The sequence below is a fragment of the Cotesia typhae genome, unplaced genomic scaffold, assembly GCF_013202065.1.
Source record: "Cotesia typhae breed Kobodo isofemale line unplaced genomic scaffold, CoteBio_Ctyphae scaffold_13, whole genome shotgun sequence".
NCBI lineage: Eukaryota > Metazoa > Arthropoda > Insecta > Hymenoptera > Braconidae > Cotesia > Cotesia typhae.
Window position 1 is genome coordinate 19,225,570 of NW_027423774.1, and position 25,655 is coordinate 19,251,224.

At 31.4% G+C, this 25,655-nt stretch overlaps 1 protein-coding gene across 5 annotated transcripts in view; it reads left to right on the forward strand.

Moving 5' to 3' along the window:
- The window catches only part of LOC141534327 (growth factor receptor-bound protein 14), a 155,211-nt gene that overhangs the window by 107,355 nt on the left and 22,201 nt on the right, over window positions 1-25,655 (forward strand). For all 5 annotated transcript variants that reach the window (XM_074253629.1, XM_074253631.1, XM_074253632.1 and 2 more), the window contains 2 exons: window positions 17,880-18,110; window positions 20,426-20,515. In XM_074253629.1, the coding sequence (XP_074109730.1) occupies window positions 17,880-18,110; window positions 20,426-20,515 (321 nt within the window). The remainder of the gene's footprint in view (window positions 1-17,879; window positions 18,111-20,425; window positions 20,516-25,655) is intronic.

Consider the following 25,655-nt stretch of genomic DNA (forward strand, 5'->3'; position numbering starts at 1 on the left):
TTGTACGCAGATTATTTTATTTTTTTACTCCGATTTAACTTTAAAATTTCGACAGCGTAAAATCTTGAATAATTATTTAAATAATCTGAGCTGGAATATTTTCCTAGTACTAACCCAGAGAATTACTAATGTAATATTAGCACACTCGAAATATCAAAATATACGTTATTCACATGCACATATGTATATAAGGTTGAAAACGGATCTACATTTCCCTCTGTTTGTTATCGTTGGTTGGCAGCCGAGCTTGCTACTGTAGTGCCAGTCCCGGTAGCACCGTTTTGTTTATTGTATTAGCGAGTGTGTGCAGCGTGAGATTCAACGTAGTGCATTTTGCACACACCCACACACGTTATCATCCTTAAAATCTTCCCTACGGCATACCGAATAAATACACATCCTCATTTTTACCGTACGAATTTTTCCGGCATTACGATTTATAACGTTTATTATCGCCCGGCAGTCCCACTGTGCTAAAATCCATTTTAAATATAAAAATAATCCACAATGTCATGCCTCATGCCTCATGCCAACGCCGAAAATAGACACCGCATTGATAAAACAACTTGGTCCCATATTTCTATTTATTGAATCCTATTGTCGTAAATTTTGTTTAATATTTTCTGTCTGTCCCGTTATGTGAATAATTTCACACAAAAGGATTACTAAAATTTTTTTTGCTTAATATTCTTTAAATAAAATAATATTTTGAGTTTTAAAAAATTAATTTGGAATTAAAAAAAAATTTTTTTTTTTATTTTAAATACAATGAAAAAAAATTTACTAGAATTTTTTTACTCAAATCAAAATGATAAAGTTCTTCTTCAAAATTATTTACTTTATTTAAGTAAATTTTATTTTCTGTGCAAGAAAATTTTTAACTTAAAAGTTAAACTTATTTACTGTCAAAAGAAAATCTAATGAACAAATAATTAAACAAATCATAGAATTTGAACAGTAGCTTTGGAAAACAAAGCGCAAATATTACGCCTGTTTATCTTTAATAAAGTCACTCGGTCGTTTATTGTCTTAATTCATTTAACGTTATAAAAGAGTATGGACGTACAGTATACGTAGACGTATACCTCGTTTGAAAGAGTGGAGAGTAAATATAGGCATAAAATGTATAAAAGGAGGACTAGCGCTAGAGTGAGCATCTGTCATCTTTTTCGTTATCACGGCAGGGTAATTATTTTACGAGATGGCTGGCGACAATAATCGGGTTGGTAACGAGACAACGAGCGTCGACAGGCTCACCCAGAACACCAGCGTTCTTAGGGAGCGGAATACAGGCGACGAGGTAGAAGGCGGTTGGTAGGTGGTAGGAGTTTGGGGTTGTTGGGGGTGAACCCGACCGGAGAGCGCTAAAAAGTGGGTGGAGGATGGCAGAAAGGAAAGAGAGCAGCACTGAGTGCTCGGTGTCTATATATGTACTAACAGAGAGCACAGGGAAAGATATATAGAGATCCTCTTTTCTTCCAGTTGCTGCAATCCAATCTCTCGCGACTCAAATGCGTGCTCACTCCTACACAGCTACATTCCACGTCAGAGAATCGCAAACTCGATAACTATGCTATTCGGTTCGTATCTCTCCCCCGACCACCCTCACTTACTTGTCTTCTCAATGTATAAGCTCACTGAAACAATTTCATTACTTATTCCTCTTCAACGAGTTTCACTTGGAAACAATCCTCTCTCCATCAACTTTGTTATGTTTCATATAAATATTTTTATTTTAATTACTTTTAACACTTTTAATTGCGTAAATATTTATCCTCATTTTTTTTCCCTCTAATTTTCGATTCAAAGTCCCTTTGACGCGCAAATAGGAAAGGGATTTAAAATAATTACATGTAATAATAATGGAAGCAACATAAAAGGTTTCATGAATAAAAAAATACCCAGATGAAGATGAATTATAAGAAAATATTTTATTTTATGTTCAATATTAGTACATTTTAAAAAATTATTTTTTTATTAATAAATTATTATTTCTTATATAAAAATTAATGGTTGACCGAGCATGGAATCGAGCTTGCGCCTGATCTTTCAAAGGAAAAAAAAGGGCTCGTACCAGCGAGCCAGCTGTTCGCGATACTTCTCGTGTCACTGGTACACGGCTCGATAAAAAACGACAGTGTTTCTCATTATTTTATTTATTTTTAAATGTTTAAAAGTTTAATTTTTTATTTTTCACGGCAATTACAACTGTTATTGTATTTTATAAAAATACTTAGAAAATTTAATTTTGAAAATTAAAAAAAAAAAAAAAACAGTAATTTTAAAATAATCATACAAGTTAGACCATAAAAGATTGAAAACTTTTTTCTTTATAAATTTTTTACTGATCTAGATACTAACTTTTATTACATCATACTTTTTATTTGATAATTTATAATGTACGTAGAAAAGTTATATATCTTGAATAGTAATTTATGTTTTAATATCTAGCTTAAAAATTTTAAGAAAAAAAAAAGAAGTTAAAATAAAATTTTTAAAAATAATTAAAATAAGAATTTAAGAAATCCGCTATGTTGGTTTATTTTAAAATTAATAAATTTGAATAATTGCTTCGGCTGTTATTTTATTAAAATAACTGTTTTCTCTTTTGGCGCCTCCTCGCTTTCTCGTGTTACAACTTTTAAGTTTTTTAGTGTCGCGATGTCATTATTTTCAGTGTGATATATTGTTTCATTAACGATTTGATGAATAAACAAAAGTCAATTTAATTACATTGCATTAAATTCATTATATTCAGTAGAGATTATAAAGTATAGAGTACTATATATTCCGATTAAATAATTATTCTTAATTCAAATTTTCGGTGTCTTTTTTTTTTTAGATTTATTGCACAGCAGTATAGATAAAAAAAAAAAATAAACTCTATCGCAAAGCTTTAAATTATATATAATGACAGCTAAATTATTTTGTTACCGTACGTCCAATTATATAGAATTTGTTTTATTGCTTTACTCCTAGTAAAATGCACGGCCGTTTAAATATACAATTCACAAGTTCGGTGTGTTTTATATTTAATTATTTATTTTATTTTATATTTCTCATTTTAACAATAATAATGCTCATTCATATTTTTATCAATTAAACAAACATCCGAGTAAACGATTCTTTGATTACAATTTACAATGGATTTAAACCTCTTTTGTTATTAATTTTATATAACTGAGAAATTAATGACAATGATGAACCTTTGAATCATTTCTTATTTTGTTTACTTTTAAGTGCTTTCTCAGTTGGTATATATTTACAAGTCGCTGGCCCTTTATACTTTTATTACATTCACAATATACCGACAATTAAATGAAACTCTCATTATTATTTTTATTATTATTACAAGAGTGTAGATAGATTAAAAATTAGTAAAGGCAAAAATATTAAGTATCTGTCAATAAGCGGGATCATTAATTTAAATCCACTGAGTCTATATACTCAATTTTTAATCTGCAATGTTAATCGAGTTGCGGAAAAAAATTGACAGATCAATGATTAATCCACATTAGTTATCAAGTACATTCAATAATTGTTAATGCACTTTTATTATTATTATTATTATTATTATTATTATTATTTTTTTTTTTTTTTATTATATAAATTTATAGATGTACTTATCTCATGTTCAATGTCAGATTATAAGATTATGTGGACGATCCAAGTAATTTATAAGTATCGTTGATTAATAGATAGTATTTTATTAACTATATTTTCTACACGTGGATCATTTTTTCGCTGGGAAACATCGATGGAAAGTTTAAAAATTTTTATGATAAACTTTTTCATTTTTATTATTATTATAAAATATCGGGAAAAATTTTTTTCAGGAAATTTTATTAAAAGAAAAATTGATAAAATTACAACAATTATAATAAAAATTAATTACATTTACTATTATCAAATTAAAAAAAAAAAATTAGAATTTTTATTTGGGATGTACAATGTTAAATATATAATATATTTAATGTTATATAACGCAGTATATAATATAATTAGCATGATAACACGTGGATGAATGGTAATAACTCTAACGTCACAATTTGACGTCAGTAACGTCAATTATATTCCTGTAGGTTGTATGGTGCCGTACCAAACGTCGGTCTTTGAATCGTGCGCTAAGCTATAGATCATGACATGTATATATATATATATATATTTCTTACATTGTAGACATGTATATATAATGTGAAACAGCACATTGTAGCGTAAAGGTATAATGATGGCAAGGCTTTTCACGTGGGACGTAAAATTTAACATACATCAGCATATGCTCCAACGGAGAGGACATCTTCTCTGAAGAGTACAGCACCAATATTATGTACAGAATGATCGACGACAAGTTTTGCAAAGAGTGATAGGTGGCTCGACCCTCAACAAAACAAAATTATTATCTTACAAAAAAATATTTCATATTTTACATGTATTTATTTTTTTTTTAGAAGGACGAGAATTTTTTTAATTAAAATTTTCCGAGTCTTAAGAAACGTCGAAAAGTTGTTGATATTTCTTTGAAAGGGAGCAAAATATTTTACGAGGCTCTAGCTTCTATTCCAAGAGGGAGATTGTGAGTTTTAAAGTAGGGTGTGTTGTAGGTATATAGACGTGGCAAAGTCGATCTTTTTAACGAGGTATGGCAGGTGCCGAGTGTCATTGAGATATATCCCCTTGGTGAACTTGCTCCGCATCTCAGACAACTTGATTTCTTCACGAGCCCCACAAGGGAGAATGTATTTTTATATTACAGAAAATAGAAAATAGAAAATATAAAATAAAAATAGCTTGCTGTTTCCAGAAATGGTTATTAATGAATTAATTTTTTTAATTTGCCGAGCGGACGAATGAAAAAATAAATGAAAACCCGGGAAATGGAAATGAAAATGTATGTAGGTAAGGACATAAATAATGAACGTTAAATGAATTTATAGAGACGAATGGTGATGGTGGAATTTTAGTGTAGCTTCGGAAAGAGGAACGAAGAGAAGCATCATCGTAGTAAGAAGTAGAAGAAATAGCCTCTTCGATCGAGACAAATCGCCCGCAGTAACTCGACCGCAGATCAGTTAAAAAGGAGCAAGACCGAGCTGAGTCGGGAAGAGGTTGAGGAGACTCCGCGTGATAATATAACCCTTGGAATTCGAGAACAGAACTCAGAATCCAGATCCCGCTCCCGTAAGAGAAAAAGAGACAGATAAGACCGAAAAAAGAGAAAATAGAAATGGCAAACGGGAAGACCGGAGTAGAGATAAAAAATATAAAAATAAAACTCCGAACCATTGGAGGAATCCTTTGGGAGATTTATGATAGACCGTCTTTCTCCCGCTTCTCTTGGATCCGACTTCTTTTCTTTTCTTTACTTTTTATTTTATTTTTTTTTTCTTTCTGCTCCTTTATTTTTTATCCTCTTTTTATTTCGCCTCATTCTTATATTCTGCCTTATACCTTATACCTAACCCTCGTACCGGTACACTTGGGCTTACCTGGTACGCCTCTTCTTCCTCCTCTTCGTACCGATCTCCACGAGACTCGTGTGCTCTTATATCGTAGACATAGTAGTAATACTATATGTACTAGCTCAGAGACCGAGATAGATATTTTGGTTAAATCGGTCAATCCTTGTTTCTCAATTGTCTGATGAAAATAATTATCAACTACTCGATTAATTTTTTTAGGCAAAAAATTTGATCCTCTTGTTCATATACTAGTCAGTTTAATTTTTTAACCTTCGAAAGAAAATAAAATCAAATTTAAAAATTAATATTTACTTTCTCCAAAAATATAAAATTATTAAAACATAAAAATTATCACGCGTATTATAAAAAACAAGGAGTATAGAGTACACCATTTCTCAATTTCAACTATAGTTATTGCAAGAATTCAATTTATAGTGAGTGCATTGCGCTTTTCCTGGCACGCATTCGGGTGAGCACGGAAATAGCGAGTTTCTGGCTTATACAACTTACTTTTGCCAAATCTCGCGGGTATCTAACTGTGCGTGTCGCGTTAACCATCTTGTAAAGTATCTAAATATATGTGTTGATATGTTATGTATGAATATATATATATATATATATATATATATATATATATATATATATATACACACTACAGGAGTGCATTTAGATAATATTAGTGAGGGCACTTTGCAACAATTGATGACGAGGAATATAGCGTCGGGGTTATACAAATTTGCCGGGAGATTAGTGTGGTCGGGAAGTTTGATCGAAGTTTCAACGTACTAAAGATATATGACTTGTTTATCGTGCAACCACCAGCTATGATTAATACGTTCTTTGGTTAATAAAGTTCCTGTGGTTGTCGGTTAACCCCTGCCCCGTTTTTTATTTATTTTTATTCATAACTTCAATCATTATTCTTTGTTAAATATTCATAAATTACTTTTTTCTTCAATCTGTACTTCTTTTTATCGTGCTGTTGAGGTTACTGTGGAGGTTTTGTTACAAACAATGACCGCGTTGTCCACCGATTAAATTGCGATATTAATATTTATTTTTGCATCAACATTTCAAGTCTACAAATATTTTAATCCTCATTTTTAAAAATTATTATATTGAGTAACATTCAATGATTTTTATTTTTTTTTCTTTAATCATTTTTTAAGGCTGTCAGTCGGTAAATTAAAATTTCTTGTTTGTAGTTACCGGATCCATTATCAGAAGATTATTTTTAATCTATGACTCTCGCACTACAATTTGTGAGTTTTATCTTCAAAATAATTCTTCTTTTTCATATTTGCCTTTGATATTCTAGTATTTTCTCGAGTTTCTAAATTTTTCCGATTTGCTCAGGTATATTCCACATTCTTTTAAATGTTTTCTAAAATATTCCGACATATTCAAACATTTTCTGATGTAATAAAAATTTATCTACAATTTTTACATCTATTTATTTAACAAAAAATTATCATAAATAAAAAATGTAAAATTCTTAAAACAAAAATTCGGATAATTTACCGATAAACAAAGTAATGATTAAAAAATGAGTTCTCGGTAAAAGTAAATCATGACTTGCCCTTATTTGATTTTAAACAGCAGGGTTTGATTGCAGTAGAGGTTAATGATTGTTTTTTCAGTGAATTATAACTTTAAAAAATTAAGTAATTTAAGTTTTAAAATTAGCCGGTATTGTTCCAGCGGTTTCTGAGGCGTGAGAAGTAAAGGTCTCGCGTGCCGAGCAAATGAATTCAAATGACTCATACAGTCACGAAGTAGACAGAAACCAAGACGGAATAGAAATTACAAGTACCGGATAAAAAGTAACAGAAACCCGGCACAGTACGGGCAGTTACGCTAGATTATACGATACGATTTAAAAAGTAACGTAATTTTTAATAAAATAAAAATCGTGCAGAACAACGAGTCTCTAGTGAGACCTAACCCACTATTACAAGACACATTGTTTGTTATTACTGGTATTAAATTTATTAAACAGTGAGTTTATCACTGCTACTGACAAAGACAGTGCTCTGTTTATTTTTTTTAAATAATTACATATCATAAGAATAAAATGTTTTATTCATGAGCTAGCTCGATAGAATAAACCTTTGAATTTTATTTTCTATTTAAGTTGAATTTTATTCCGGCAGGATAATTGGGAGAGATCAAAATTAGTAGGATTTTGAAAAGCCACTTTATAAAGTTTATTATAGAGTTTCAACTAACAACTAACAACCCAACATTTCTATAATAAGCTTACGTTGATCGGCTGTTAGATATATCATCTACTTTAGTTGGCTTTGTAGTTTACATTTACAAGTCTATATATATATATATATACGCCTACAATTTACCATTTATATTAAACTAATTTCACGCTGGTTTCGAGATATTTAGTTTAAATTTATTCAGAAAAATAAATCTCTGGATTTAAAAATTTTTAAAATACAATTAAATTTTTTTTTATAAAATAATATTTTTTTTTGTGCATTAAATTCATTTATCTAAATAAAAAATCAATTATTATTAATTTAAATTTGCTTTCCTCGCACTTCCTCGATTAAATCTTCAATCTTATTTTCTTTAAAGCAATTTAAGATTTGCTACGTGGTATGAAAAATAAAATAAATTTGTAGAAAATAAGTTAAAGTTTCACGAACAAGATAAATGATTAAACGATACTTGACAGATAAGAGTCTACATAGCAGATTGATTTGGTACGAATGGTTTACAAAAAATAATAAAAATGATAATTAAAAAAAAAAGTCTATAAACTCTGATGGAGTAATGCATCAAAGGAAAAGTATATTAAGTAGAGGTCGACGTTTTATATTTGATTGAATAAACTTTAAGATCTTGAACTGAGAAACGTAACGGGAGGGTGTCGGAAATGGAGTTAAAAGTGTGCGGTGGTGTATTAGACATGGAAGGCACGTTCAACCCCCACGGTACCGGCGATGCAATTGAATAAAAGCCACCAGGAAAGTTCTGAGTGAAACACACACTATTATTTTTCGCAACGATCTCGGTCACTCTTACCTTCTCAACTTGAACTTATATTTCTATTTCTATTTCATTTTTAAAACGAATTTTTAAATTTTATTTCAGCCAATAAAATCCATTTTCCTTTTTACATTACCGAGAGTTCCTTTTTATTTGCCAGCATACATCAGCTTTCACCTCGCATTGTATTTTACACTTTTACTCCTTCATTTTTTTCCTCAAACTCTTTTCCCGCTACCCTCGATATAATTAATCCTTGAAATTTATCAAAAGTTCGAGTTTAAAGTTTTAAGAGTGGAACAAAAATAACCAAAAATTTATAAATTACTTTCCAATACACATTCGCATACATTTTTACACCCTCGATCGTTTTTATCGAGGAGTTTAATATCAATAAAAAATAATATCCCTTTTACAAGGATAATACGCCAGGAGATGGTGTCTCGTCGTTTCCTTCGATCGGTAATGATAAAAATGGAAATTGAAAACTGTTTCACGCCCTCACTCTCACGGCGTTGCCATTGCCACTCGGACGTGAATTGAAAAAAAAAGATCGTCTTTTAACTTCATTTTGTCCTTGAGAATTTTCTATCAACTCTTGAGCTTTTAATATATCCGTATTTGCGTATGTTAGGACTTGAATCAATTCGGGATAATCGAAATTGAAGCATGAAATTATTTTTGCTTTATATATTTGAAACGTAGCTCCTCGAGGAATTTTTGGAAAAAAGCAAAGTAGTGGTCCAAAAAAGCGGTCTCAGATGTTAACTGTTAACTATTATAGAAATGGCACGTGTGTTCAAGGATACATGCACCAATGCTCGGTATCTTTCTTGGCGATGTCTTTTTATTAGTAGTTTTTCGAGCGAAATAAGTCCAGATGTGCGGCTCCTCACTCTGTTCTCGGCAATGATGTTTTAAGTGTGGTCGAAATAGCGTTTTTAAGACGCAAGACACAAGAGCGTCTCACATCGACGCTCCAGAGCCAACTACCAACTACGTTAACACGTTCTGTTTCCACACACTTGTCTTTATCTTTATTTAACTTGTGTCTTCTCTCCGCTCCGGATGTCTTCCATTCCATTTAATTCTGCACTCTTTCCATCTCGCTCCATTGCTTTATAAAGTTCCTGTTACAAGTTAACCCACTTTCATCTTTTATTCTTATTTATTTTATTTTATTTTATTTACTCTTTTTTTATTGCTAAAATTCATTTATTTAAATCCCACCGTCGTTTATTTTTAGATTTTTATTAATAGCCGTTTTGCCGATACTCTCCAGCGGTTCGTTCTCTTTGAGGCAATAATATGCTATTTATCAAAATTATCTAAAAAAGTTATTTTTTTCTTAGTTTTAAAAATTAATAATTTTAAGTATCAAAATTTCAAGCAGATCTAGACATGTGAATTTTTTAAATTAATTTAAAGCAAAAGTAAAATTTTAAATAGATTATTTTTATTAACTCGATTACTTTTTTTCAATATACACACTGTTTACAAAAGCATTGATCGGTATATGTATTATTTATAGAAAGAGTAAAAATATTATTCGTGAATTTGTAAAGAAAAACAAGATTCGATGTTACTCCTTCACTCAATCGGGCATGGACAAATTGAGGTATAAACGGAATTGGAAAGCAAGTAGAAGCTTTAAATTCACCACCCGGAAATTGGAAACGAATTTGAAAGAGACTCCATTTCATTCTCGTTCACTTTTTGCACATCCTTTGCTCCCCCTTGCCGCTCTTTAGGGGAAGAGAGAAAGAGAGAAATTGTATTGGATGTCTAACTTTTTCGTACTCCCTTTCCCGGGCGGCCTTTCGAGCAGTACGTGAGTAGAATTTTTGCACCGATCAAAAACCTCAGTCTGCATCGCTGTTCCGAGGCGAAAATACAATTTGACACGGCACACGCAGTCCGGTCTTCTTCTCCAGTTTGTATCTGTTAAATTCCATTGAGACGAGCAGCAGACACACTCCTTACTCCTTCGACACATTCTCAACACCCCCAGCACCCTCAAGACCGATTCAACTAAACGCTCAATGCTCAATGGTCGACGTTAGCAACGTTTCAGGCGTTACTCATCGTCTTTCATTCCCGCACCTTTCGTATTCACTTATTTCAAATACTTCAACTGAAGTTGTTACATCCAAGAACTCACTATGGGACTCACAATGGGGTGAAAAACTTTTAGAAACCCAAAAGTCCGTGACTCATCCAGTCCTGTTAGTTTTATTTTTATTTTAATAGAAAAGATTTATTACGATAATTACTTGATAGTATGTTAAATGTTATATTAACGCAACAGACTGTTAGGCATCAATGTCACGATCTTTTATCAGATTTTTAAAAATAAACGCAAGCTGTGAATCATTAATAACTTGGTAAATTTGCTCAGTAGCGCTAGAGTTTTCTGATAATTAACGTTTACTTTTCAGACATCAGTACAACCAGTAAACATTACTTTAGATTTTTATAAATAAATTTTGATTTAAATTGAATTTTCGTCTAAAGTTTTTTTTTTTATAAAACAATATTAGTAAAAAAAAAAAAAAAAAAAAAAAAAATAAATTGAACTCAGTCTTTATTAAATAAAAATAATACATCTTAATTTGTCATCCTCCGTGACTCACTATAAATTAGTTTTAAAACGTTAATACCCAGCTTACTCACTAAAAATATATAATAGGTATATAAAATAACGAAATAGTCTGGTAATATATCCACTAACAATAAACACAAATGTGTCAAAAGAGTTACGTAAAACTTTATATCTCACTTTACACATCCCACATATATTTATATCCATTACATTAATTAAATACTAATTAAACTACTGAATATTGTTTGATACCTGTGTCTGACAGTCGTAATAATCTCGGTGAATTGCTGTGCACTTATTATTTTTCATCGACATATTTTCCCCGGAAAATAAACTGTCCTTGTTATAAAGATACTTTTGAAACAAATATCCAACATTAATTATGATTTATTGCAGCTTTTATTTTAGTTTATATTTATGAAAAGCTTTCGTAAATTTTTTAAATAAAAATAAATGTCTAATTTGTTCGTAAAAATAATAAAATTATACAAAATAAAAATTATAAACAATACTAGTTAATTACCTGAACATTAGCAAGGAGAATATAAGGCTAAGAACGATTAAGTAAATGCTGGGTAATAAAATAAATTCCGAGTTAGCCATTTCATCATTATCGCAATCCATTCTGCTGTCATTCTTCCTCGTTGCTATCTTCCCAATTTCCATTTTACCTATCTGCCGGTATACCGAACCCTGGAGCAACCTTTATGGAGGTATAGGTATATAGATATACACTTTCCCATCCAATCCTCATCCCGAGTACGGCAATGTAATTTTTGTACGGTACACGCTCGGAATTTCAATATTGCCAAGCTTCCAACTTTATTTAACTTTTTTTACTAATCTATTTTAATTTATTTTATTTTATTTTTTATCCATCCACTTATATACCAGTGCATTTTCCCGGAGGGCGCAGTCTCACTTTTTATTCTTTTAATTTATTCAATTGGATACTCGCAATAAGTTTTGTTAATTATTTTTATCCATTTGACTCTTTACTTCATACAACATCAACATAAAAGAGTTTGGCTAATTATTCAAATGCTTTATCGTTATTTATATTGGGTTTAATCTAACAATAATAAAGAGAATTAATACAGTTGAGAAAATATTCATTCTCATCTTATATATATATATATATATATATATATATATATATATATATATATATATATATATACATATACATATTATACTATGTAATAATGTATATGAGTAATCGCTGACTACCATGATCTGCATCACGATAGGCACGTACCCACAAGCATACCTACCTAATAAATCCATTGAAATTTATTGTACCACAACCTCTGGTTTGCAAGATCTGCACGCTATCCTAACTTTTTTTTTTTTTTTTTTTTTTAAATATTATTTATATTTATTGTTACTTTACTCAAACATACGGTTTATGTTTACGTTTATAGTATTTATAATATCACAACATGCACCACGCAAATAATTACTGATTTTTGTCATTAGTTATTACTACTGTAGTATAAATAACTTTTTAATCTCCGTAAGAGCCGGTACTTTCCCAAAAGTATGCGTAGTCATCACGCGAATAAGCCTTTTAACTATTTTACTTTCTCTATAATTGTTAACACTGAATTAATCTTGTTATTTTATCTTTTTTTTGAACGGTTTACTTTAAAGAGAAAATTGCCGTCACTTTTTTCCATAATTTTGCCAAAAAAAAAAAAATTATTTATTCGGATTAAATTATTAAATTTTGAAAATTTTTTCTAAAAATAAGCTTCAAAATTTTTTTGATTTTAATTCATTATTTTTCTCCTATTTTTTTATATCAATTAAAAAAAAATTATTTTTATTTTGTCGGAAGAATAGTAAAAAAGGAAAAAATTATGTAACTTATATCAAGTCGGGATGTATTGTAAAAAAAGTAACTTTCCGACATAGAGATGTTGATAACAAATTTTATTAACTTTTGGGAAGCCAATTTAAAGTTAATACTGTACTTTGAAAGCGCGAACAGAATGAATTAAATTTTTTTTTTATCCGTTTCTTATTGTGTATGAATGGAGAATTCTTGTAAAGTAAAGTTTATAAACATAATGTAACTAAAAGTAACTATATTGTAAGAATAAGAATCCCTACAATAAAAATACATGAAAGTGTGAAGTTAGTCAATAGTCGAAACTCGCAAAAAAATGGTACCTGATTCCTTATTGGTAAAAATTAGACGCGCGCGTAGCGCGCTATTCAAATTTCTAGTAAGATATAGTTTATATTGGAATAAATAGTTAGAACGTGGCTCCTTGCAGCACTATAGTCAACTCACTACTTTTATTTCCTTGGATGAGTCAGTCAGTTCTTATGGCAGACTCGCCAACACGTGTTTTGCGTTCAATTTTTTCGTGAGCTTCAGATGTTAAAGTGCTTTGTTTTTAATTTTTAATAGACTTAATTAAAAATAAGTATTGATATAAACAAAAGTATTCAATTCAAAGTTATTCTCTGAGATGAGATTAATCTTTTCAAAGTAGGTCGTCACTTTTTTCCGAGAAAGTTTAACCAAGAGTTATTTGGACCGTAAAACGCGAAAGTTATATATCTCAGATCAGTAATAGGTTTCAAAAAGTTTGTGTCTAGTTTTTAAATTTTCATTTTTCTGAAATGATTATCAGAGGTAAGGTGCTTAAATATTAAAATGACAATATTTAAAAAATAATAATAATGGAGACGATTTTTATTGGGATGATTAATTTTTACGACAAACTCGTAATTTTTATTTAAATTTTTAATCTGTTTTTCTGTTCTTAATAACGAGAAGGACAGATCGATGAAAGGCAATAAGATAATCATAATTTCCTTTTTCCTTTGCAAATCTATTTCTTTATTTGATTTATTTTATCAACTGTATCAACGCTCATATTTTGCTATTAAATATTGGTAATATTTTATAAAATCCCGACCTAGACAACAATATATACATATATTTATTTTTTATTGCCAAGTAAGCTTATCAGTAAAGACAAACGACGCAGTTTGCCAGTATCAACATTAAGTTAAGAACATTGTTCTGTATGAGATAAAATCCGACAGGTTTTGTATACTCAGCGCAAGAAGAGAAGACTTACTGATAAAACTTGCTGAAAGGCATATATATATACGCTTTTTATTTCATCATTATTCATTATGAAAGAGTAAAATGAACTCTAGATTAAATTAAAAAAGAAAAAAAAGTTTTATATAATATAAATATTTAATAAAAAAATTTTCGAGGTAAACTCTCCCCATTTTTTTATACAATAATCGAATGAATTTCCGTAAAAAAAAAAAAGACAATAAATCACTGATGGGATTCGAAATTTTGAACAGAACACACAAAATATGATCGATTACAGTTATAAAAAATATTATTAAAAAATAAAACAATGAATAAAAGCTCAAGTTATTTTAAACGTCAATCATCGCGCATTGATTTTTCGCGGAGAGCCGATGCTTGCACAAGACACGTTGTTTCGCGATCAATCAACGGGAAATATTAAAAAATAAATCACCCGGTATAATTAAAAAAGTTTTTGAGTGTAATTAAGATATTATTGGGTCTAAATTTAAATGAAAATGAAAATGAAAATCGAAAGAATAAAAATGAAATGAGATAAAAGGGAAAAGCTTAAGCACATTTAGTTTTATCGATGCAATTTTAAACCACTTACCAACTTCTCAAACCGAAAGCATTGTTTTTGTTTCGTAAATAGTAAGCGAGAAACAATAAACCCAGTAATGTGTATCGTGCTTGAACTTTAAGTACCCGACGCTCAGTAATGCTCCTCTACTGCTACTTCTATTTATCTTTTTTTAGTTCTCATCCCGCAAACTTTATCGTACCAACCTAGCCAGAGTTAACTTCATTTACATTTAAAAGAAACCCAACCAGAAACCAGAAACCATTCAGACCATTAAACCCAATGAACATGAAATCGCGGCTATTTGCTAATTAAACTCCGGAACATTATTACCAATATAATTATTCAGGGAAAATACGTTCGGAGGGTTCAATATTTTTTATTTTTCATTATTCAATAATTATATCATTTTATTTTAATTTTTGAGAGTGCAAAAATAATTTTTTTTAACAAAATTGCGGCTACAAGAAATACAAAATTATAAATAAGTAAAAAAAAAAATTCCGATAATGGCAGAACAGTTTTTTTTACATGAAAAAAAAATAGTATTGATTTTTATAAATTTCAAAAGAAATTTCCTCCTTAATTGAGTTCAACCCCGAATCATTAATATTTTGATCATCAATTTCCATTGTTGTTACTTCCGGCACAGTATACCGTTATTAGATTAATAATATGAGTAGCGCTATCAGGGCTATCAGCCGGGTGAGATGATGATGATGATGATGATGATGATGATAGCGATGGCCTACATCCATCAAATATATAATCAATGCTCTCTTAGATTATCTCCAGGACATTACAATATTCCGAACTTAATTCATCAGCTGTGTAGACACCGAGGAAGAGAAGTGAAGTCCGAGCTAAAATGCAATCCGAATGTTTCTAGTACGAATTTCCGGTCACGTGAGTCATGGTCAGGGTGAATTAAATTGTGTGTCATTTTAAATTGCTCCCATTACTCGCAGCCATTTAAGTTGTTTAAAGAGAAGCATATCAATCATTCACTTTCATTCCTGTCTGCTCTATTCTTTTCTCTTTTGTTTCACTCTTATTTAGATTTATTTTTTATTTTTTCATTTCGCTCATTCTTCTTCCGAGGGAGTTTTAAAAAAATGTCCGCTGAGATGAGTATCATTAGTTCCACCAAAAGACAAGTCATCTTCTTTTTGGCTCGTTGCCTGCAGTTGATCTTGACGATCAAGAGATATAATCAGACCGGCTGAACTTTCTTCAGATTTACAATATTCACCGGCTTAACATTAATTATTCTGTTGGTTTTTTTTTTTTTTTTTTTTTTTTTTTTTTTTTTTATGATTTTAACAAAAAAAAAAAACAATTTTTTTTTTAAGTATTATTTTATTATTTTAATTTAAACGAGGATCTTATTTTAGAAATAAGTGTTTTATGGACAATAACGTCCGGTCACTTGGGATAAAACTTAATACGAGGCCAGTAATTTATGTGTTCTTATCGGGGAATTTTATAAACATTAAATTACAGGGTGATGATGGAGAGAATATAACGTGTGCCAAAATCCCGTCTATAAATATATTTACGGATTATGTATATATTTACGTATTTAAAATTTATATTTGTTCAAAAAAAAAAATGGGTTGTCATCAGCGGAGATAACTTTTTAGTGTTTAGGTGAAATTAATCATAATAATAAATATAATAAAAATAATAACGTGTAGCAGGAGAGCAGGAGTGTGTGTACTATAATACAGAGAGTGAATTATCTAGAGAAGAGAAGAGATAAAGCGTCCTTCCGTTTACTGGTGACTGTAACAAATTTAGCTGGCAGAAACAACGTGAATTTATTAACTGACCCTCGTTTTTTATGCCTTTACTCTTTTCGAACACGTTGACTCATCGTTTAATCATGGACGGATAATTAGGCTTCTGGAATTATATTCAGAAACCGGTTAGTCCTGTAAGGAGCAGACTTGTTCGTCGATCAACTTTATTCGAGGCCTAAACCATCGGCTTTTAACTTTTTTATTCTGTCTTCTGTTATTTTTAGTCAACCCGACTCTAACTTATTCGATTCAAGCCTCAACCTCCCAATCCTCTATTTTAGGATTAAATAAATAACGCCAATACATTGCCACACTGGATTTTTTATTTCTTTTTAAGGCATCAAATCCATTTCCACACTATACTACATTACTTACAGTCTTCGGCAAGTAAACGATACTATAAACAAACAAATAATGCTTACAAGGTTCTGACCTACACCAATTGTTTTTATATTTTTTATTTATCTTACAACAATGACGTTTTTAACTATTGACAATTCTTATCTAATTGTGAGTATTTTTTATTCAAATTAACGGTTTCTTCATCTATTTTTTACAGCTGCATATTAACATGCTCGTATTTGATCATATGATAAATTTAGTTTGAAAAAATTTAATTTATAAAAAACAGAGAATAATTTGAAACTTTTTTTTTCTTTATTAAAAATTTTATTTTAATTTTTTTGGAGTTTGAAAATATTTTTATATATTTTATAACCATGTAATTTTTATCTCGAAAAATTTAACAAAAAAATTACAATCTACGGTTTGAATATTTTTTATGAAATTTTAAAAATTTGATAACAAAGTTTGTAAAAAAAAAAAAACTAATTTTTTTTCTATTTATTATTTAAAGTCTTAATTTTTTTTTATTATACAACTATTCGTCTAGTATAAAGTAATAGCGAAGAAAAATGACGGCGACATCACGAAAGCACACACATATATATAATAAATGTATGTACAAGCTAAGCTAATCTTCAAATATTTACATTGATGCATTATGGGCTGTACCTGAGGAACGCCTAGCTCAGAGCGTAGTTATATTACTAACACAGAACTCCGGCTTCTAGCAACAGGATTTTACAAGGAGAGTGCTCCGATGAATACACAAGTGCACTATCGTTGTCACACTTGCTAAATTACAATATTGTCTGAGTACACATTCCGAGTCTTAACTATCGCTCCGAAGCTCCTCTTAAATATTATATAAAAACACACAACGCATTTATTCATCGAGCTTTTATTTCCTCTATTATGCAACTGCTAAAATATTTAAAGAATTAGTTCTTGACAAAATTAAACTTTACTTTTACAATCTAATAAATTATTTATCATTTTTTTGGTATTTTTGTTACAGAGCGCAGACAACCATAGAATCCTCTTTGCCCACTTGTCGGATTACCAAATATACAAGATTCCGAACACAAAGAAGCTTTTTAACGCGCCCTTTCAGTGGGGCGCCTGTCTGAGGCCATCCAGCAACGCTGACACCGAAGACACCGAACCCGGAGTCTCCGGACTCAAGGTCATTGGTTTCAACACTGAAAAGTCTCACACCTGCTGGCACCAAGCCATGAGACTTGCTAAGGTAATTATAGTCGATATTTATTCATCATTAAACTAGTTTTTATTTTTGGTGAATTATTTAATCCGCGAAAATATTTTTTTATACCAGCAATTTTAATATCAGACCTGATATAACTTAATCTGGTTATATATGGTCATCTTAAACTAAATAAAAGAATAAAAAAATAAATTATCAATTGTTTATTTATTATATGTAACTAAGAATTTAATATACCAAGTTTGAACTCTCTTGTAGTGAGAAGATTAAGCGACCATGCGCCACCTGTTGGAATTTTTTAAAACCAACTCTGACCAAATAATTAAATATCGGCATATCAGACCATATGAAGGTTAAAATGAGAATACCAATTAATTTTTTTTTTATAAAAAAAAAACTCCGCTGTAATTTGCACTAAAGACCGGCCAGTAAATGTTTAAAGGTGTCGTTGAAGAGAGAGGTAGTTAGTAGCCGTACGGCAACATAAAGTATAACAAGGGTGGAGGTTAAAAGTAAAGTAACAAGGCTCAGTATTACATAAGGGTGAGAATGAGAGTAACAGACTGTTGTGGTGGTGTTGAATCTCTATAACGGTAAAATGCTAGGAGCGCTCTATTATCCAACTCTTTAGGGTAGTTCTTTCTATTCTTTTCTTCTCCGGTGGCTAAGTACCGGCTCAGACCACTCTCAAGACCTGACGCAAGGTCTCTAGTGGGCTTTCGTCTCTTGTAATCGACTCGTCTTCCACCAAAGGAGGAAGGAGACCTGAGACCAGCTCACAAGATTCGCTAAAAATTAAAACTCAGACAAAAAACCAGAGTATCACGAAATTAACAAAAAATGTTAAATAAAAGGCCGGATTCTCGAGCTTAAGCGGTATTCTTGGGTACTCTTATTCTTCGCCGACCGATACAGCGGTTTTGTTGGAGAAGAGGACCCTGAGAGCAAAGTATAGCTCGCTCTGACTGACTGACGGCTAACGTAACTTTCTTCTCAGTTAACTCTTATTTAAACTCCACTCTTCTTTATTAAAGTCCGTTACTCTACGCTTCAACATCTTTGGCTTGCTTCTTTTTTGGTCTTCGCATTATAACCTTTTTTTTCCTGTCAGAAATCGAGAAGTTGTACTCGTTCCCCAGAAGGTTGTATTTATCTTCTCAAACTCTACTTTTTAACTTCGACTTCGTTTTCTTTCTTTCAAACATGCCAACTTAAACTTCGCCGGTGCCTTATTTACGGCTTACATCATTAATTATTATTATTATTATTATTCCCGGGATTGATGTTACTATGTTGTTTTTTTTTTTTTTTATTTTCTTGAAGTTGTAGAATTGTTAAATGTCACATTCTTTTTTTTTTTTTTTTTTGCATAGCTCACTTATTTATCGTTCCTATCTTGTCGCTAAAAAACTTCAGTATGTTAATGTAGCACAAAGAATTTATTACCTCTGAAGTTGAAAGAGAAATTTAAAAACAATTTTTTTTTTTCAACTTCAAATTCTTAGAATTAAAATAAAAAAAAAAATTAAACAGGTTTTTTTCGTATACCGATATCAGATGAAACTGTAATAAATAGAGTTCAAAAGAAATAAATAAAACATGAGTATGGATTTTTTTATTACCGTAATAGAGCACTTGTTTTATTACAGAATAATGCATTAGTCTCGTAAAAATTTAGCGTCGCGACGAGACTCTTATTGTGCCCTCGAGCTATCGACAAATCACCTCTCTTTGCCAAGGAAAAAATCTCTTACTTAACAAGCACTTTTTACAGTTTGCAAATACCCTGTTTTTCCTTTAATTAAAAATTAAAACTCAACTTTATTTATATTTATATCAACCAATTATTTATTTGGTTTTTTAATTGCCCTCAGAATAATAAAAATAATAATTATAATAATTTTGTTTGAGATAAATTCGCTCTGGCAGTATTATGTAATCAGGAAACTATTCACCTAGCAACAAAGCCCTGGTAGTAACCCGTTCCTCGATGAATTGTATACTACTTTGATATACACTACACTGTATAATATACTCGATGAACAATGTAATTAATAATTCTCAAATCAACTACTCGTTAATGCCTTTATTTACCAAAAATAATACTCGCGGTATAATACTCTGCACCGGTAATTAAATTTCAAATGTCCTATTTTTTTTATTTTTATTTTTAAATAATTTTAGATTAAAACCGGATTTTTAAAAGTTTATTTAAATAATAAGGCATAAATTCATTTTTTAATCTAAATATTATCCATTTAAAATTTTATTTGATTATTAATAGAAAAAATCTTTTTTATTAAAAAATAAAAATAAATTTTATTATTGTTTTGTTTCAGTATGGAAAACAGCTGAAGGACAATTACCGAGCGTTCAAGAATAAAAATGATCCAGCAAGTTCCGGTCGGACTTACAACGGCGGACAAATCGTAAGTGTTTTATCTAAAACTCTTTCAATTACACCGCTAAAAAAGTAAATCCACAAAAATAATTACCCAGATAATTAAACATAAAAAATAATGATCACGTTTGCGCTTAAAAAGCGTTAATTTGTACCCATGTGAAATATTTGACACAAGATTTATACCCTCAAGTTTAATAGTTTAGCCGTCTAAAGTAAACTGGCTTATACTTATAATGTACAAAATGTATACACGGGTCACGCTAATATTACTTCTTGGACAGTTTACATGTCAGTTGGCCAACCGCGTCGAATTCACACTTGGATGATTAACAGCGGCCATACCCGTGATTACACATTTACACATCACACACACGCAGTCTGTATGCACTTGAAAAATAATATTTATCGCGGCTTGTACAATCGATAAGTAAAGTAACAAATCTCCCAAGCGATAATCACTTTTTATATTTACATTTCAAAGTGCACAATTTACAGTTACAAATAAAAAAAAAAAAAAAATCTTTTTTATTATTCTTTTATGTAATCAAAAGTATTTCACACCTTTTAATAAAGTCTTACCATCGCAAATATCAATAATATTTATCCAATTGGTCATTTAAAACTTTTAAAAAATCTAAAAAATCTAATCGTCAGTAAATTTCCTTAAAATTCGATAATTAAGATAATGATAAACCATTTAATTAAAAGCTCTGGTTGTTAGTGTCTAACAATCTGTCCAAGTGTGACCTCGAACTGTCAGGAATCGAGTTACCGATAGAAGTGCTCTCTCGGGACATCCTTCCTCGTTACTCAGTCCGCGAACTTAAAGATATCCGTTAACTAGCAGACAACGTTTTTTTTATCAATCCCTCTCCTGTCGTTTGACAATAAAAAAAAAAAAAACCTAAAAAAAAATTAAACCCAAGTGTGAAGAAGTGACAGGATTTATATTCTTCTCGACCTTGAAGTAAATCTCGTTCTTAAAAGGAACTGAAGGAATGAGGAATAAGGAGTAAGAAGGAAGCCTGAGTATTCGCAACTAGTCAGGCATCTCTCCCATTTTATGATCACTTTCTCTTGTCTCATCCAAAGTACTCATCTTACAACTACTGCTCTTACTCTTGTACTTCAGACTCCTCTTCAACTTCCCCTCCCCTTGCTACTTCTACTTCTTTTCACTTATCCTTTATCCTTATTCGTTGTCGCCATGTGTAAGATACGGCTCCTACTCACACCGACATAAACACCAAAACCAATACACAGCTGAGTTTAAGTAGTAGTACAACATGACGGCGTATCAGCTCATCTGCATTTAACAGTAGCTCTCTCCTGCTGCCGTTAAAATTTGACGACCGTTCCTGGTGATGCTTTTAGAGCTGCTAGACCTTGTATTTCCCCTGTAGTAACGATCCACTCGAGAGACTGATGGCGGTATAAATACTCTAGACTGTAGACTATACTGCCGGTACCGGAAAGTATACGCTCTGGATGATGATGATGATGAGGAGGTAAGCTCTATTGCTATAACACCAACAGCGTATACTATACACTAGGGCATATCAAAAGTATAAAAAAAATTTTTTTGTCAAAATTTGAACACTTAATCTTTACTTTATTATTTAAATCAACATGGGAAACAATCTTTTTGAACTTTGGAATTTTATATCTCGGCTTACAAGTAACTGACCGGAAAATGTCGTGAATTATTCTTGTAGGAAAATGAATGTTCTATCAAAAAGGTCTCCTATGATTTTTTGATAAACTTACTTTTGCAAAAGTTATTCAAAGTTGAAGATATTATTATATAAACTTTCAGTAGAAAAAAATTTGATACACCCAACTATTAACTATACGATTAAAGGATAGTTTAAACTAAAGAGTCTACAATGTTTGACATGTGATTGTCAGGAATAAACGACACACCTAGCTGACGAGTATAAAATTAAAAAATGTAAAGTATTGTAAGTAAAGGGCGTTTCCTGATTACCTGGTACCTGATTATTGGCAATTAGGTGGGTTAATTACCCCGGTTAGTCGTCAATAATCAAGTTAATCCGAGGAACAAAGGTAACTCAGTTAAATAAACTATTAGCTGGATCAACTACACGTGCGATATAAATCACCCCATTATGTAATGAACATAATACCACAAGTTGTCACGTGTTAACATTAGTCGCTTTGAAATTAATTCCAATCAGAGAGTGGTCCGCTTTCAGGCTAGATCTGGGAACATGGAAGAAGAGACTGAAAAAGAAGTAAACTGAATTAAAAAAAAAAAAAAAAAAAAAAAAAAAAAAAAAAAAAAATGCCAGAGGAAGGCTTGCCATTGACTGACCTATCGATATCAATTCGCCTCATTTTCTCTCTCACTCCCACGGCTCGCCTTTATTTTATTTTCCTTTTACAACCCTCGCCCTCATCCTCTTCTATCTTTATCTCTATCTACGGTTTCTTTCATTTTATTTTTTATCGCCTACGATGGGTCATTCCCTCGGACATTCCTTTTGTCGATTTTTCACGTACCATCGAGCGACTGACAAGGGCGCGGTGCCGCTCGGTTGTGCCCTCAGAGTGACCAGTCCTTATATGTTATATATGTATATATAATATATATTATCAAAGAGCAAACGCTCCTAAATTACCCTGATTAGTTTTGTAAATTAATTTTTTAATGAACAAGAAATAATTATTCAGCGTAAAAATAAAAATGCGGGCATTTGAAATTTGTAAAAGTAAAATCGTGTAAATGACCAGGGACGAGAAAAAAGCGGACTAAGAGGAAATTTAAGTAGAGAAAAAGGTGATAGAGGTGGACACGGGTGAAGGGATGAAAAAGAACGAGGTACAGTGGCGCAGTGAGCGGTTTTAAAAGTCGAATAAAAAGCCCAGCTGGCTGTTGCTACGCGCGAACTATCGACCGGTCTCTAGCTGCGCTTCTCTCCCTTTACTTTGCTATATATATGTATATGGATCTACTCTGTCTCCTGGGGACATGGGATAGTATGACCGTAGATTGGAGAACGACAAGGACGGAAAATAAGTGTATATATATATATATATATAAAAAGTAGACCAGTAGAGAACACGCCTCACCGAGTGTTCCTGGTTCACACAAATATTTAGTTGGGTTTTCCTTTTCCGTGTAGTACCCGGTCTACTTATTTACCCAATAAATCCTTTTTACGTTTTCCATCCAGCAATTCGTGCGCTTCTCTTCTCTTATTTCTACCACCACGGTATTATCATTATTATTGTTGCTATTTTTTATTTAAAAATTAATATTTCTTGGGAGTAAAGGTTAATATTTAATCGTGAAACGGATTCGCTGTATATCATTATAATGACTTTAAATAGAGATTTAATGAGAAAGAGGGCTATCGAAAAAATAAATGTCTGTGGAATATTATATTATAAAAAGTGGGGAAAAATATGTTATCTTTTAAATGAATTTCTCTGGTGGGTAAAGTAATTATTTTTTAGAGCGTGTAAGTTTAACTTCTTCAGCACAATAAAACTTGTAGATCCCACAAAAGGCTCTTAAAGTAATGCTCACGACACGCGGATTGTTAATAAAATAATAGCAACACAACAATAGCTCATAAAATAGTTTTTAAATTGTAACAATAAAAAATATTGCGAGCATAACACGACCGGAGCATGTTTTTGGATTGTAATATCATGGAGAAAGCTATTAAATTATTTAATATTATGTAGCTCACTGCTATTTTTATTTATCAGGTATTGAGGGTACTTTTATCATTACAGTTACTTTCTAGGTCAGATTATTTTTTGTTTCAATTTATTGTTAGTTTTATGAAATTCTCATTTTATTCCAAGTGAAATGACGTGTCGCTCGATGCAATCGGTCGTAGGTCGATTTTTGATTAATTGATTAATAAAATATTAACGCGATTCTTTTCATTAAAGATTATTAATTGACATAGAGTGTGACTAGTCATTTTACTCGAAATTTTGAATCCTAGGTCGCAGTAAAAATAATTTTCAAAAATGCCAATTTTTTTTTTTTTTTTCATTAATCATTACTTAAGCAAAAATTTCTCTCCACGAAAAGTTCTAAAGATAATTATAAAGTAAACTCAAATAAAATTAAAAAAACATATCGCTGGACCAAATCAGTAGTGGGTCGATTTTTGATTAACCAACAGTGTGAGTAGTATTTATTTGGTTTAGAAATTGCATTAGTGAATAGCTATTACATATAACAGATAATAGGAAGACCCAAAGTCCGTAGCGAGTTCAGTCGGTGGTCTAGTCGAGATTATTATCAATTGCACACAAGTTATTGTGGGACAAGCAAAGCAGATATTAGCTTGATAGAAACTATCGACCTGTCGCCGGTGTGGTCTTGTCTCATTTCCTCTTGGATAAATGCCTCACTCCCGCTCCTGATCCAAGATTCCCCTCACCACCAGCCCCTAATAATTTTCCGGTCGAACTCGGGACCCGGGAAACAGAACGGGTGACTCTCGGCGCTGTGGAACTCTGAGGTGCTGTAATTGGGTCGCCGTTCTTGAACCTCCTTCCATTCTTGCTCTACATTCTGTTCTACCAACTACAGTATGTTCGATATATACATATACACATATATATTCCCCCGGTAGCATCAGCTAGCTCATATTATCGAAAGGATCCGAACCTAAACCAACCTAATCTCCTTTCGAGCGTCGGAATCGGAGAGGACTCGCTGCAGCGTACGCTGTATAGATACCAACCATTTAGGTCGCGACAGCTACACCAACAACGATCCCAGAAATCCCCTTTACATCCAATCCTTTATCTATCTCTGTCCCTGTCTAGACTCACCACTTTTATTTATTATCTCTCTTGGTCTCTTTATCTTTATATTTTCACTATTCTCAACAGCCACGTCGGTTGGCTGGCATCACGTTGGCGTCGCGCATGGAAATTTTTAATTTAACTTTACGACCCCGCTGGGATACGAGTAGAGTGTAGCCTCTGTACATACCCCTTGCTTTTATTTTATTTTCTTTTCTTTTCACTCATATTGCCGTACACTCCAGACTGTAAACTGGAAAACATTTTCCTGCTTCCTTATTCTGGTTGTCTCGTTAGCTTTTTTTCTTCTTTTCTTCCTGGTTTTCTCCACCCTCGGCGTATGTAATACACACATAGTGGAGATTTAT